Below are 16,898 nucleotides of genomic sequence, written 5' to 3'. Positions count from 1 at the left end.
GGAATCCTTGTGGTGATGGAAATATTCCGTCTTGACTGTAACAATATCAACATACTATTTGTGATACTGTACTATATATAGTTTTACAAGCTGTTACTATTGGTGGACCCTGGGTAAGAAGCTACACAGGATTTCTGCATTATTTCTTAAAACTGCATGTGAATTTACAATTATCTCAAAATAAAAAACTTAATTAAATAAAAAAGAAGAATATATGATCTTTCTGCAGTTGCCTGTACTCTAGTGGCCCCCTTTATGAGAGATGGTTGTCCTGGACTTAATTTTCCTCTTTCATGCATCCGTGATAGGATTTGATCATAGGCAGAGTCATCCCTTTTAGGGATGTGGGGTCTAAGGATATCTCCAGGAGGGTGAGGAACCCAGGGTAAATAGCCATGCAGGCCACGTCCCTCTCCCATTCTGAAAATGAATGTCAACCGGAGCCTTAGAGGAAAAAGAACAGAGGTCATGTGACCTACAGGGAAGGACATTAGCCCCCTCTTCTGCCTTGCTAGGGATTGATATTTAAAGTAGATGATATGATCATTGTGTGTTTTTACTCTCAGATCTTTATGGCACCCACTCAGGTGAGCAACTGTCTAGCCATCTAGCAAGATGCACTCAGCATGCAGATAAATATCTGATTCACCAATCCCTACAGATAGCTGTGATCACAGCTGTGTCACTTAGGCAAACTGTGAAGTTTAGGAGCTCAGCAGAGGGAGAGAGGATACCGTATGATGGATGATTGGTTTATTTCTGTTGGTAGAGGGTGGAGGTCACAGTTAGTCTATGACTCTGGTTGTATGCCAGTGCACATTTTTTGGATGAATAAATTGAATCAGATTTTTCTGGGAATGTTCTTCTCCTGGAACTTGTTGCAGCGTGGCTTAATTGGAAGTCATCCTTTGTTCCCCTTTCTAGTATTAAAGTAAGAGGTTTATCCTCAGATAAAACATTCTGCCAAGCAGAATGGACGGACAGCTTTAGTAGTCTGAAGACTTCTTGATGTCTGCCCCTTTCTCCAAGGTCATGGCTAAAGTTGATCAGCTTCAGGGAGATCAAAGCCTTTTTATTTTATTTTTTTTTTGTTTTGGAAGATTAAGTTCCTTCTGGATTAGAGTAATAATTATTATTTTTAGTATTTATTGAATATTTTCTAGGTACTGTTGTATTAGATTTTTGTGTATTTAATTTTATTTAATCCTCATGATAGCCTTGTTAGGAAGGTACCATAGTATCCCCATTTTTTTAGATGAAGAAGTAAAGCTCAAAGAGGCTAAGTAACTTGCTCAGTCATAGGAAAGGCAAGAAGTAGTTGGTGGCCTAATGGAAGACCTCTAGTTTTAAGGTCAGACCTGGATTTGAGCTCAGCTCTGTAGCCTTGGGTCTATTTCTTAACCTCTTTGAGGTCACGGCATGATATCTGGCATCTAACAACTATTATTATGGCTCAAACCATCGTTTCACAAGAGAAAAAGCAAGAGGTTAAGTGAGGAGGAATAGTTAGAACCTTCCTCAGACCTCCTTCCATTATCTGCTTCTCTTCTAGAGGAAGAGAAGAAACAAGCCGGTGAGAAATGAGAAGAGCCTTACATAAACACCAGCACCACTTTCCTTGTGATTTCCCAAAATCGGCCAAGAACTGAATGCCAAAGCTGGAATAATAATCCAGCCTATTGGTTCAGATGAGGTTTAGCTCATAAATATAATGTGGTTGGTTAATGCTAAAGGGGTAGGTTGGAGCCTCTAGATGTATGTGACCTTGGGCAAGTAACTTCATTAATTTGAGCCTCAGTTTCCTCATGGGTAACATGAGATTAATAGTACCTAAGTCAAAGGTTATAACGAGAATTAAATGATGTAATAATGCATATAAAGCATTTAGCCCATTGCCTGGTACATAGCAAGTACCCAAGAAGCGTTACCTGCTGTAATATTTCTTTAGAGCAATTTACCAGCATTGTTTTTCTGACATGCTGCCCCAAGTTAAGTCTACAATCAAAATGTATCTTACAATTCATTTATTCATTTAATGTAGTGTTTCTCCCCGCCCCAACCCCACACTTTTTTTTTTTTTTGCTGAAAAGCTTTTATACCCAGTAGGACTTTTATAATCATTGGTATCTTAGACTTGGGAAAGTAGGTTGTTCCACAGCTGGGGCAGAATACAAGTCCCTCCAGACTCCAGTACACCAGAATGCTCCTTAAAAGTAAGGATGGCAAGACTTCATCTCATGTACTTTGGGTATGTTATTAGGAGAGACCAGTCCCTGGAGAAGGACATCATGCTTGGTAAAGTAGAGGGTCAGCAAAAAAGAGGGAGACCTTCAAGGATATGGATTGACACAGTGGCTGCAGCAGTGGGCTCAAGCATAACAAGGATTGTGAGGGTGATATAGGACTGGGCAGTGTTTCATTCTGTTGTCCATACGGTCACTAAAAGTCAGCTGACTCGATGACATGAACAACAACAACAACCAGACTCCAAGGACTCATTCTACCACTACTGTATGTTCATATTGCAGGTAGAAATTGAAGAAGGAAACCTCTTTACTTCCTAAGAAAAGATCGAGGGAAGAGAGAATCGAGAAACCCAGGCCTTTTTGCCCTGATTAACATTACAAATGCCGCATACGTGAAGGAGGAGAGCTGTATTTGTGTCCTCCATTCGGAGGTGGTGAATCATGAGACTCTCTAGACGATAACTGCCGTTTAAGGTGGCTAATTAGAGTGCTTAATTTTATTTAAGGCTTTTGCAGGAATATTTGGATGACCTACCCTTTATGATGTGATGAAATGATTAGAATAACTTTTATATTGCATTGTGGTTTTCTCTTAAGTGTGTTCCTGTTGTGCACAGATGAATTTGTAACGTGGAATGTCAGCATAGTCTCTATTGTACCTGCTGTTCTCATTCATTAGAATGCAGTTCCCAAGAAATAACTAGATAGATACATTGGTTGTTGTCTTTTCATAAGACGATTAAACGTAATGAAAGAGGTTGCTGAAGCACCCAGCCACAGTGCTGGAGGAGGTTACTAAGAGTGGAGACCTGCTGATGCATCCTTGGGCTCCTGGTAAACTGAGAGCGGCTTCCTTGGCATGCAAGCAAAACAGTGTAATTGCTTTATAGGTGGGAAGAGTTAAACGGAAGTTTATTTCTGCTTCCCACATCCGAGCCACATGTCTTGTTTTAAAACTGAACTATTGTTTCTTTAAGAGTTACACCATGCCTGTTTCTAAGAGTGTCCAGTGAGCTCACATATGAAAGCACAGAGCAAGTTAGATATTTCAAGTATATAACAGAACAGGCCAAAGGGAAGGAAAAGTAGGAGATACCCCAGCACCTGATGAGAGCAGATCACAGCAAAAAGGGAATCTTTAGTTTGAGTAGTTTTCCTTTTCTGACAAGAGAAAGCATACAGCAATGTGTACAAAGTCACAGTTTTCTTTGACGCTAACCTTAGCAGGAAGTTATCCTCTAAGTTCTTATTCTGAGAATTTTGGGTAACTCCACTGTAGTTTTGTGAGAGAGCTTTAATTTATCTGTTTTGAACTGCCCCCTCGGCACCCAGCCAGATCCTGACTGAGGACAGCCTCCCACTCTGACCCGCATTGTGTTGGGGCCAGGAGCTGGGCAGTAGGCAGAGGAGCCTTTTGTGAAAAGCTGCAGAAAGCACATGCTCTTTAGGACCTTGGCCCTATTAGCAAGCTGTGACTTGATCCTGTTTCAGTGGGCTGTTTCAGGGCTAATTGATGCAGCAAGTATAAAGATACAGTTTCCTGCATGAAGCGGTTCTGGGTGGCAACACGGGTTGTCTCAACATGATATCAATTTCCACAGTCAATTTGGTCAATTCAGTGAAAAAAGAAAAAAAGATAGTCAGTCCAGCTTGAAAATCAGTAAGGGTAGTTACTGGGTGTTATGGAAGCAACTATCATGTGTTGACCAAATTATTCATGTTTGAAACAGTTGCTTTTGTATTTTGTAAACATAGCCTTAGTCATTTAGGGAGATAATCTTAAATACATAAAAGTGGTATTTTAAAATTAGTATCTTTAAATATTTGTAATCACAGTTAATCAGGCCTTCTAGTGTGTATCCGTTTTGGGGAGAAATAACCATTTTACCACTGATGTGAATCCCTGGGTAGTACAAACGATTAATGTGCTTGGCTGCTAACTGAAAGGTGGGCAACTTGAGTCCACACAGAGGCAATCTGGAAGAAAGGCCTGGCGATCTACTTCCAAAAAATCAGCCATTGAAAACCCTACGGAGTGCAGTTCTACTCTGACACTCATGGGGTCACCACGAGTCAGAATCGACTCGACAGCAACTGGTTTCTGTAGTACCTGATCAGTGTAATTAACTAATGCTCCACACTTTGTTACAGATGGAGTAGGAGAGTGACTGTGGTGACCACAGAGCGCCTGCTAAGCCAAGATGTGTTTTGAGGCTGATTTTTTTTAACAGCTTTGTTGATGTGTAACTTACATACCATAAAATTCACCTGTTTTAAGTGTACAGTTCAGTGATTTTTAGTAAATTTATATAGTTGTGCACACATTGCCATAATTTAGTTTTAGAACATTACCGGCACCCTAAGAAAAATCTTCATTCCTATTTGCAGTCAATTCCTGCTCCCATCCTCAAGTCCCAGGCAACCACTAATCTGCTTTCTGACCCTATAGATTTGCCTTTTCTGGACATTTTATATAAAAGAAGCATACAATATGAAGTCTTTTATGTCTGGCATCATTTATTTAGCATAATGTGTTTGAGGTTATACATGTCATAGCGTGTATCAGCAGCTCATTCGTTTTTATTCATGAGCGGTATCCCACTGTATGGATAAACCACATTTTGTCTGTCCCTTCACTAATAGATGGGTATTTGGATTATATCCAGCTTGAGGCTGTTATGAATAATGCTGCTATTCATATACAAGTCTTAATGTGTTCCTGAATTGTAATTCTCAGGTAGATACGTAGAACTGGAATTGCAGGGTAAGACGGTCAGTTTGGTGGGCCCTGGTGGTGCAGTGGTAAGAGCTACGGCTGCTAGCCAAAAGGTCGGCAGTTTGAATCCACCAGCTGCTCCTTGGAAACCCTATGGGGGCAGTTCTACCCTGTCCTGTAGGGTCGCTATGAGTTGGAATGAGCTTGACAGTAACAGGTTTGGTTTTTGTTTTTGCTTTTCTTATGGTATGTTTATATTTAATTGTTAAAGAAACTTTGTGGCTGACGTTTATTCAGTTAAAGACTCCTTTAGAAAGTGACCTACTATTATCCTCAGCGTGACATGAGAGTCTGTTTGTAAAATCTTTCGTTCTTTCCACTCGCTGATAATTTTTCCAATAACCTTTTAAGCACTTCAGATTATTGGACAGAGCCACATCATAACTACCTGTTATCTACTTGGGCTGTCACTTTTGCAGCTGAAGTATTCATTATATCATCACTGAAGAGCCCAGTTTACTCTGAAATTCCTCTAAAGGAGTGGGAAAATATTGGTACAGGAGTCACGTGTCGTGATTGAATAATTGTTAACTCTTCTGTGATCCCAGCTGAACAAAACTGGCCACTCTAGAAGTAGCCTGCCTTTAGGTAGAGCTGGTATAATGAATGTTAACCGCACTTAGCCTTTGGGTTTGGTTCAGGGTATCAGATGGTCCACATCCCGACTTTATAGGGTACAAGTCTTTGTTCTTAACAGTTTTACAAAGCAGCAGCTTACAGTATGTATAGTGCTTTCAAGTGTACAGAATATTTTTTCCCGTTCATGTTATTCATTCAACAATGCTTTGAGCTCCAGCTCTGTACCAGGCACTGCTAAGCACACAATCTCACTTAATTTTCATTACAACCTTGTCAGCATAGGAAAATCAGGTCCACTCTTGATCTTACATATCACCATATATATATATATATATATATGACTGTATGTATGAATACTATATATACAAGGAAACAGAGGCTCAGAGAGGTTTAAATGACTTGTCCACAGTCTCACAAACAATATGCTGGAGCTCACACTAGGATCTTGGATGAAGTCCAGCGGGCACTTTCCATGGCATCACTCTGCTTCCCCCAAGAGGATCTGACCAACAGGGATCTAGTGACTCCTTTAAAAGCCTATCTGTATATTTAATGGTCTGACTGAGACTGGAAGGACCCCGGTGGTCATGGCCCCCAGACCTGTTGGCCCAGGACAGGAACCGTTCCCAAAGCCAACTCTTCAGACATGGATTGGACTGGACGATGGGTTGGAGAGGGATGCTGGTGAGGAGTGAGCTTCTTGGATCAGGTGCACACTTGAGACTATGTTGGCATCTCCTGCCTGGAGGGGAGATGAGAGGGTGGAGGGGGTTAGAAGCTGGCGAAAAGGACACAAAAAGAGAGAGTGAAGGGAGAGAGCAGGCTGTCTTATTAGGGGGAGAGTAATTGGGAGTGTGTAGCAAGGTGTGTATGGGTTTTTGTGTGAGAGACTGACTTGATTTGTTAACTTTCACTTAAAGCACAATAAAATTTTTTTTTTTTTAAAAAGCTTATCTGTATAAAGTAACTTTTTTTTCCTAAAATGAAAGAAGGTAAGGAATATCTGATACTAAAACTGGGTAACTTTGCATTGTATCTTATATTTCACTTTCTCCCACGTGATATTGCCCTCTTAGCTGAGACAGATTGAAGCTAAACCTCAAATTAGGAAACACCAAAACATGATATTTTGTCCTTAATGCAAAGGGGGCTAAAGTTAATTTGGTTTTTCACTAAAGCTTATGTGTTGCATTAGAAGGAATTTATTTCTCTTCAGCAGTACAAAAAGTCCTGTGATCTGGGCTTCTACACACCTCATTTGTATTTTCTTTGAGAAAATGTCTCAGTTAAAATCAATGCCCTACTATTCATTTAAGCTCCCCTGCCTTCAATAAAACTAATTGATAAACCCTAATAATTAATGGCCTGATTAAACCAAAATGACTTGCATCTGCCCTGATTTGATTGCCATTTATAATCAGTTACTTTAATGACTCACCTTCTTTGGGCTTTGCTTACAGAAGAAAGGCTACGGTGTCTTTAAGTGAGCTGAATGAAGAGCTGTGCGCCTTCAGTTGTTTGTTCTCCGTAATTTGAGATTGCGTTAAAATCAGTTTAGATATAGCTACCTCCTTAAAAGTAAACTTTCTGCCTAATCTCTCGTGCTGTTGCCTGTGGCTTGGAGTAAAGTTGAAACAAACCAAATCATTCAGTATTTCTGGAGCTGTTCTTGAGAACTATAGAATTTGCACGCTTTGAGTGGAAACTTGAGGTAGTAAGTTCAGTGGCTATATACTAGGATTATTGATACCTCACATGTAAGGTCCAATATTTAATCCCAGATAAAGTGAAACTTAAATCAGGGGAGCTATCCTCATTCCAGAAGGATTTGAGGTATCTTAAAATGCAAGGTCAAAGAATTAACAAAAGACAAAAACAAGAATTTAAAAAATAAAGGGGTACTTCCATTTCTGCCCAGGGAGGAATCTGCTATGGGACCTTCCCTCCACCAAAACTGAACAAAATATATGAAACAATTGTCTTCAGATATTAGATAACAAGAAGTGTAGGACTGTGATCCCTGAGAAAAGGGAAAGAAATGAGATGAACCCTATCATCACCGAAGCTTTCTGCCTAGAAATAATTTCCAGACTGCAGCATAGGGAAGGGGAACCCAAACAGAGTCCAAAGATCTTGCTGAGCAGAAGAGACAGAGTTTAGAGACAATATCAAGAAGTCTAGCATATATGTGTAATGGAGACCTGGAAGGAGATGGGAAGGAAACAAGAAGTCATTTGAAGAAATAATGGTCTTAAACTTTCTAATTTGATAAAACCAGTAAACCCACAGATCTAAGAATCTCACGAAACCCTAACCAGGATAAACGCAAAACCACACCATAGCACATCAAAATCAAATTTCTGAAAACCAGTGATAAAATATTCAGAAAGAGAGAGGGAGAAAAAACCCTCACTGAGTAGAAAGGAATAAAGGTAACAGGGTAGCCAACTTGTTGCTGGGTGGTATGCAAGACATAAGAGGATGGAAAGACATCTAAAAATGTTTTAAAAAAAAAAGTCTTTCAACCCAGAATTCTATGGCCAAGACTATATCTTTCTAAATAATGGTGTAATACAGTTGTTTTCAGACAAGGCTGAGAGAATTCATTGCCATTTACCCAGCATTATAAGAAACAGTAAAGGAACTTATTTAGGCAGAAGGGAAATGATAACGGAAGGTTGAATCTACACAAATGAATGAAGAGTGCCAGAAATAGTAAACATGTGGATAATTATAAAAGAATTTTTATCACTCCTAAATTTCTTTAAAAGGTAATTATTTAAAGCAAAAATTATTTTTTTAAATGTGGGTTTATGACATATTTAAAAAACACCAAACCCACTGTCATCGAGTTGATTGTGACTCAGCGATGCTATAGGACAGACTGCCTCATAAGGGTTTCCAAGGTTGTAAATCTTTAAGGAAGCAGACTGCCACATCTTTCTCTCACAGAAGTGGCTGATGGGTTTGAACTGCGAACCTTTTTGGTTAGCAGCTGAGCTCTTAACCACTGTGCCACCAGGGCTCCTTTTATAGCATATGTAGAGGTAAAAATATGACAATAGTGCAGATGATGGAAGGAAGAAAATGGAAATACACTGTTGTAAAGCCCATATATTATAAGTGAAATTCCCTAGTATTGTTTGAAGGTAGACTCTGATAAGTTAAAGAAGCATACTGGAAATCTTAGAGCAGCCATAAAAAAAAAAATAAAGAGGTATAGTTTCAAGCAAGGATTGGCATACTTTGGCCCACTGACCAAATTTGACCTACTACCTGTTCTGTAAACAAAATTTTATTGGAACACAGACATGCACATTCACTTAATGTATTATGTATGGCTGCCTTTGCACTACAGAGGCAGAGTTGAGCAGTCACTGCAAAGACTGTGGCACTGAAAGACTGAAACGTTTACTATTTTGCCCTTTACAGAAAGAGCTTGCCAACCCCGGCTTAGAAACCAGTAATAGAGATAAAATGAAATGCTAAAAATAGCTCAACTGATCCAAAAGGAGAAAGGAAAAGATGAGAAAAAGAACAAATGGAAGAAATACCAAGTCGGTAGATTTGAACCTGACCGTATCAATAATTACATTAAGTATAAATGGTCTAAACACTCCAGTTAAAGGGAAAACATTGTCAGCCTGACTTAGCAAGACCCAACTGTATACCGTCTGCAAGACATGGTCTGATTTAGGTGTTAAAAGGGTCATTTTGGCTGCTGTGTTGACAACAGACTATAGGAGAGCAAGGATGAAAGTAGGGAAACCATTCAGTAGCCTTGCTGAGGAATGAGCGCGTGGGATCTGGCAAAAATGCCTTCTCATAAACATTAAATTGGTTTTATGGTTCTCTTTACTAGCTTTGGAAGTTATTTTCTTTCTGCTAGTACTTTACTCACACACAAGCTTAAATTGCTACAGTAGCGGTAGAAATTTTTTCCTAAGTATAGTGAACACCTTTTACTGTTTGGTTAATTACCAGTTGATAATACATTACATTTATAGACTGTTTCACAATTTAAAAAGCAACTTTACATTCATTATCTCATCTGATCCTCACAATTCTTTAAGATTGCCACAGTGGCTATCATTATCTCTCTACAGATGTGGAAACTAAAACATAGAGGTCATATATGACTTTTCCAAAGTCACATGCCAAGTTTGTGGCAGGGTCAAAAAGACTAAAACCCAGGTCTTCTGTCTCCTATCCTGAGCCCATTGTTAGCATTTCCCTCCTAGCCTGTATGTTTGTAGAGTAAAATAAGTGTAACTTTGTTTAAAAGGGTCTAAAAAATTTTATTTTATTTTATTTTATTATATCCAAGTTATATCTCAAGATATTGTTGGGGAGGGGGATTTCTATTAGCAAATTTAGTATCTTTAAAAAGCCACCAACCAGCAAATAAGATACTGTACTCAGAAGGGATACATACAAAGATGTATAAAGCATATTCCTACCCTGTAACCTTATTCCTGGGGGTGATGATACTTGTAACACTAAATATGTTAAGTAACTACAGGTATAAAGTGCCATGTGCTCTGTTCCAAACAAATGGTGCCTAGAGTAAATGCTGTAGCAATTCAAGGGAAGCAGTGACTTTGATGGCCTGAGTATTTAGGACAGCAGGGAGCTGGGGTACTTGAAGTGATGAACGGGTAGGATTCAGGAAGTTAGAAAATCTCAAGGAAAGGTTTCTAAGCCTGGGGGTGGGAAGGGAGAGGAGAACATACAGCATGAGCAAAGACTTTGAATGACAGGAATTTTTTTTTTTACTTTTTTTTTTTCCAAGACGGTGATTAAAACAGTCAGAATACAAAAGTAGGTTTGAGAATGACTGGGAGTCTACTACTTTCCTACATAAAGTACTCCTGAAAGCTAGGCTGAGAGGTGACTATGCAAAAGTTGAACAACAGGCTTAAATCTAAGTTAAAAGGAAGATGTTGGAGAGCTGGAAAATACAGTAAAGTTCTTATTTACACCTTGTCTTTAATATAGTCTGGCAGTTTCATTGTTTTATTCTTTCTGTCTCTACTGATGCACTTATTCTTCCTCTCTCTACGGATATGTCTGATTGAAGCTATTTGCTACTTCTAGCATGCCTTGTGATTCCCAGGAAGCACCATCTTCCAGGAGCTCAAAATATTTGTTCATAGCTGTCTCCATCTGATGTGGTGGCTTAAGGGTAGTTTAACAGTGTCAATAGAAGAAAGGCAGATTGTCCAGAAGGAAACAAATCAAAGTTGAGAGCCTATAACGAAAATTAAATTTGGAGAAATAAGATAAACCAGGCTATATAAAGTCTAACATTTCTTTTGGTTTAGCGAGCATTTCCTGAGTGTCTACTGTGGGCTGCCTGTGATGTATCGTGCTGACCGCTAGGTCCATTTCAAAGCACAGTCCTATTGAGGAGTTCACGTTCTGGTGGGGAGATGAAAGGGAGTGTTTAATTTCCTTCTAAAGGAGAGAAATGATGTAGTGCAAATGGTATATTTAAACTTAATATGATAGTGGTATAAGAATTACATTGAAATTGGAGAAACTGGAGGTGGAGAGACAGCTGGTAAGAGAGCTTGCGCCTGCCCCTTTTGCAGTGATACGGCATACCAACTTGTACACAGAGAGCAAACCAAAACCAAACCCACTGCCCTTGAGTCGATTCTGACTCGTAGCGACCCTATAGGACAGAGTAGAACTGCCCCACCGGGTTTCCAAGGAGCGCCTGGTGGATTTGAACTGCTAACCTTTTGGTTAGCAACCATAGCTCTTAACCACTGCGCCACCAGGGCTCCAAAGAAGGATATGTGTGTGTTAACTGAAGAGCATTCTACCTAGGCATGTTTACAGCAACCCCTTATCGTTGAAAAGAATCATCAGCACGAAATAATACTGTGTGCGTGCAGTTTTCATTTGTTCATCCACTCAACAAATTTTATTAAGTACTTGCTATGTGCCTTATCATAGGGTCGCTACGAGTCGGAACCGACTCGACGGCAGTGGGTTTGGTTTTTGTTCTATGTGCCAGGCTCTTTTCCAGGGGCTGAGAATACAGTAGACCATAAAAGAAACAAAGTCCCTACCTTTTTGGAGTTTACATTCTGGTATCTGTCAGTCAGGCAACACTAAGTGAGCTGTTGTATAAGAAAGTGCCTAGCACATTGCCTGACACATAGTAAGTAGAGTTCTGTAGTTTTTGGCTACTGAGTATGAAGTTGAAGTTTGAATTAAGTGCTTACTCTTTGCAGATATTTGTTGGGTACCCCTTTGTAGGGTGGAGGGTCAGAGGGAGATTAACTCATTTACAGGTTTTTTTTTTTTTTTTTTTTAAATGTTATACAGGAGATTATGAGTCTCGTTCACTTTGGGGCTAGTTAAGGTGATGTGCTATATTAAATATAACCAGTTATCTCTTCTAGCCCACTTTTGCTGTGGAGGATGAAGCACTGAAGCAGGTGTTGGTCTGTGCCATCAAAAGTAGTGTGCTCTGTCCTGCTTGGGTGGTTTTTGTGGGCTCTCTGAATTCCTGAAAAGGCTCGTTGTTGTCACTGAAGATGCTTCACAGAAGCCCTTCGTGTCATTATTTAGCGACTGACTGCTTTGGCGAAGGCTATGTCAATTCTTTTGTTAACTATAACAGCAGTCAAAAATGATGGAAGAGAATGATAAATGAGACAAAGAAAGACTGATGCGTGCATGCGTGCGCTCACACACACCCACATCTCTTAGATCAATTTCTGACTGATTGTCTAAAGTAACATTTGTCATGCAAAGCGCTGGAAATAGCAATACTGCATTTATTTTCTCATTGTCTCACTCAGATATGACCTGTTACCAGTAACATATGAATGTTTGGGGTTTTTCTTTTTGTTTCTTTTTTTTCCCCCTTGCTGGCTTCCCTGTGGCCTTGGTGCTTCTTAAATAGGAGAGTGAGCTTGACGTTTACACAATGAGAGCAAAAAAAAATTCTTCTTGTGCAAATTCTTTGCAGGAAGGTTACATTTTCTTATCTTTTTACTTTTTCTAAAAGGCTGGAAATAGGTTAATGGATGTGTTTAATGTTGTTGGGAGCCAAGATTTGATTTGACTTTCACTTGAGACAAACCCATGCACCTGTAGAAACTGGATATGGTTGGAAGTGGAAGAGTCAGGACCTTGCATTTTGCTTCCAGATAAAATGCTTTGTGTTAAATTTGTGATCCAAATTTCAGGATGAGCAGATAATGTCACTTTTGCAATATGGTACGGCATGTGTGTATACTTTTTTTGTAATAAGCACTGTAGATATGGAATTGGTCACGTGGACTTTCTTCTGGTCCTTTTTTAGATGTGAAGCCCTCCAATATGCTAGTGAACACCAGAGGACAGGTCAAGCTGTGTGATTTTGGAGTTAGCACTCAGGTGGGTCTCTTTTTCCTCCCAGCCCTCTTCTCCACAACATCCCCTTTTTATTTTCCATCTGCTTTCTGCACTGAAAAGTCACCTAGCTGCCAGACAAACAGAATCTCTGTGCATCTTCTCCTCGGCTGGGAGTGTGTTATTCATTTTTAATCTCTGAGCGAGTTTCCTTCATCAGAATATGATTGTTCATTGTTTAATGACAGTAAAAACTGCTGATATTGTAATTACTACTTACGAATAGCAAACTTCATTGATATGCGGTTTTGATATGAAAGCATTTTGGCCAGACAAAGGGGAGGGCAGAGCGGGAGCTGTGCCTAGGGAGCCCAACTGGCCCACAATAAAAATTAATATTGGGAGCAACAATGGTGGAGGGCCATTACAATGTGCAGCACAAATTTTAATTAATTTCCATTTTGGGCCTCCCCTGAGAACCCCAGTGATAGTGACCCATGAGCATGCTGTGATGTTGATTTGAATTGCAGCCACCTTTACTCCCAGCCAAACATGAAGACCAAAGCGAAGGTCATCGTTGTATTATGAGTTGTCAAAGCCTGTTATCCCTCCAGCGTATTTAGTGTTCGGTTTCATTCTAGCCATGCATGGGGCTTCATTCAGATCTTGAGCCATCTGACTAAACAATGAGTGTGTTCAAATTCTACTTCAAATTGACTTTTTATATCAGGCGGTTTTGGGGTACTAAAGCGATAAGCATCCTGCTTAAGTGAATTGTTTAAGGTTATCTGCTATAAACTGTAATGCTGTGCTTGTTTAAATTGGAAATCACATTCAAAAGAAAAGAGAGATTTAATCGTTTTTAATGCCTTTGTATATAAATTTGTTCCCTTTTACATAATTTTTAGTTGATTTATAGGAATGATGATGGTAGGTTAAATGAGGAATAATTGCCCATTTTATTTCCACATTATCTTTATATTGTTCTAACAGACTGTTTTGTCTCATAGCTGGTGAATTCTATAGCCAAGACGTATGTTGGAACAAATGCTTACATGGCGGTAAGTAAACTTATGCAAAAATAACATTTAAACCAACATCTTTATCGTTATGTACTTGGTAGTGTATAATTCTTGAATTAATTCCACAGCTTTAGCCGAACATCATAAATTACAAAGTCAGTCCAGTCACAGTCTGATTTTTAAATCTTCCGAAAGAGGATAAGGTTTATGCAGGAGCTAGCAACTTATCTGACTTTCTTGGCTTAACTGGGTTGGTCCAAGTGTGAAATCACTGCTTTGAAGTTTAATCCTACAGGAAAAATTGCACTTTATAGCATAGTGGCTACTTTGCCACATTGCTTACTTAATTAACCCTCAAGTATGCTAAATGTCAGTCAGCAAGATTGGTTGTTTTCTCCAGGAATACAAATGACCTTTGTCCCCAGATCAAAATTAAATTATTGATATCACCAACTCTTCCTTATGGACCCCTGGGTGTGTAGTTGCTTAGCAGGCAGTTTTCTTTCGAATTTGTCCCTCTGTTTTCTGTTTCATTTTTGGACTCGTGCCTATTATATGGTAACTTATTTAGTTCCACTGAAATAGATTCACCAAAAGTAAAAAGTAGAAGCATAGAACTGTTTGAAAGACTACTGGGGAATTGGCTTTCACCTCTTTTTGCTGCTAACTTCTGAGTAAGGGAAGTTGTTTGTGTCCATAAAAATGCTTTTGTTTATTTGTTTCCAAAATCACTTCAAGAGTTGGGAAGGGGAAGGAGTAAGCAGAAGGTTCATGTGGTGTTACTTCGGGAGCAAAGGGTTGTTTCGGTTTAACGTTTAAGGATAAATTTTTCAGCGAGGGCGCCTGGTGGATTTCAGTAGTTCCCTTCACTCGTCACGGTCTTTGTTTATATACATGAAGTTAAAAGATATTAATATGGATGGCGCTCTGGATCGTATTCTCATAAGAACACAAAGCATTTTGTTTTTATTCAGATACCGGAATAGTTCATTTTTGTCTTGCATTGTTTTTTAAAAAAAATTTTATTCTCACCTGTTTTTCTAAATAATCTGAAAAAATGAATTAACTTCTAAAATAATCATATTTGTCTTTATAAAACTTAATCATCTTCCTGGTTCTACCAGATTAGATGAGATCAGTGAGCCACCTTTATAGTTAACAAAGCCCTGCTGAATGCTATAGTTTCAACCTTTGAAAGAAGAAAAAAAAAAAGATAAATGAAACAACTTCTCAACTACCCATCATGTTCTTAGTAGCCTTAAATTGCTTTAATAATTAAATTGCATTATGTTTGAAATTCCAAATCCAGAATTACAGTTATCTTTCCCAGGTGTGCATTAAAGAAATTACCTTTTTTCTTTTTTGTTTATGGATGAATGTGCTGCGTCCATCTGTTAATTGAAAATGTGAGGATTAAAATTATGAAACGTTAGCTCAGATTGGCAAAGCTAAAATTGCTTTGCTTCTTGGATAAGTGAATTCTAGTCATCAACTTTGTCGTTCAGGCTGTAAAAAGCGTAAGATACCTAGGAAACAAAGGAAGTGAAGAGTGATACCTCATAGTGAGAGCAAGAGCTTTGCTTCTGTTCAATTCACCAGGCTCTTGTTTGCCAAGTACTTGCCTAGATGGTATGAGACCAAAGGTTGGGGGAAGGAGGAAGGTGGAAATAACATTTATTGTTTCATTGCTGGTATTAGCCCCTGCTTTCTAGCAATTTATAATCTTGGGAGGGAGAAGGGCTGGGCTTTTTTTTTTTTTTTTTTTACAACTGGTACCATATTTTAGCTGATCTGTTTTATAACTTTGAGTTTTATATGAGGATTTGCCAAGAGTTGACAAACTATAGCCCTCAGGCCAAATTTGGCTTGCCACTTGTTTTTTTACATAAAGTTTTATTGGAACATGGCCATGCCCATTTGTTGATGTATTGTCTATGGCTGCTTTAGTGCTACAATGGCACAGTTGAGTAGTTGTGACAGAGACTGTATGGCCCTCAAAATAAAAAATTTTTTACTCCCTGGCCCTTTACGGAAGAAGTTTGCCAACTGCTGGTCTATGCCAGTGAAAGCTGTATCTGAAACAATACCTTCAATCAGTCAACCAGTATTTACTGAGCATCTTCCATGCTGTTAGTCAGGCTCAGTGGAACCACTCTGCAATCCAGACAAAACATGGGTGGAGATAGGAAATACAACATTAGATATAACAGCACCACATGTGCCTTAATAAAGATGTAAGCGGTACCAGACATACATTTAGAGAATAAGAAGGCATATAATGTATGAGTTGGATGATTCAAGTGGTCTGTGAAAAGGGCACCTACAAAAGGGAGAGATCACTGTGGAGGGAAGTGCAAAGACTTACAAATAGAAGAGAATGTGGCATGAGATAGAGGAGAGATAGTAAACAGTGGGAATATGTAATTAGAGGTCATCAGTTCAGTGCTCTCGCTTTACATCCGTTTCCTTCTTTTTATACTCACACATAGCTGTACAGTGGTAATAGCATCAGTTATAATAGCCAACACTGAATTAGCCCTATGTGGCAGTCTAAGCTTTTGCACATATTAACTTCTTAAACCATCACAACAGCTTTATGAGGTAGGTAATATTATTCACATTCTACAGATGAGGAAACTGAGGCATACAGAAGTTAAGTGACTTACCCAAGTTCATACAGCCAAAAAGTGGCAGAGCCAGGATTCAAACCTGAGTTATCAGCCTCCAGGGCCTAAACTCTTAACTGCTGTGACTCATTAAACATCCAAATTATTTATGTGTTTCTTCCAATCTAGGTTATGAACTCCCCAGAGGCAAAGTTTATTCTGCTCATTTTCTTTTTTATTTAACTATTTTATATATTTTTTTAAATTGTGCTTTAAGTGAAAGTGTACAGTTCAAGTTAGTTTCTCATACAAAAAT

At 39.0% G+C, this 16,898-nt stretch overlaps 1 protein-coding gene across 29 annotated transcripts in view; it reads left to right on the top strand.

Moving 5' to 3' along the window:
- MAP2K5 (mitogen-activated protein kinase kinase 5) overlaps positions 1 to 16,898 on the top strand; it is a 279,846-nt gene that overhangs the window by 143,705 nt on the left and 119,243 nt on the right. For all 29 annotated transcript variants that reach the window (XM_064267345.1, XM_064267344.1, XM_064267343.1 and 26 more), the window contains 2 exons: positions 12,926 to 12,999; positions 13,965 to 14,015. In XM_064267345.1, the coding sequence (XP_064123415.1) occupies positions 12,926 to 12,999; positions 13,965 to 14,015 (125 nt within the window). The remainder of the gene's footprint in view (positions 1 to 12,925; positions 13,000 to 13,964; positions 14,016 to 16,898) is intronic.

Source organism: Loxodonta africana, chromosome 13 (genome assembly GCF_030014295.1).
Source record: "Loxodonta africana isolate mLoxAfr1 chromosome 13, mLoxAfr1.hap2, whole genome shotgun sequence".
NCBI lineage: Eukaryota > Metazoa > Chordata > Mammalia > Proboscidea > Elephantidae > Loxodonta > Loxodonta africana.
This window is presented reverse-complemented; position numbering and strand designations above follow the sequence as displayed.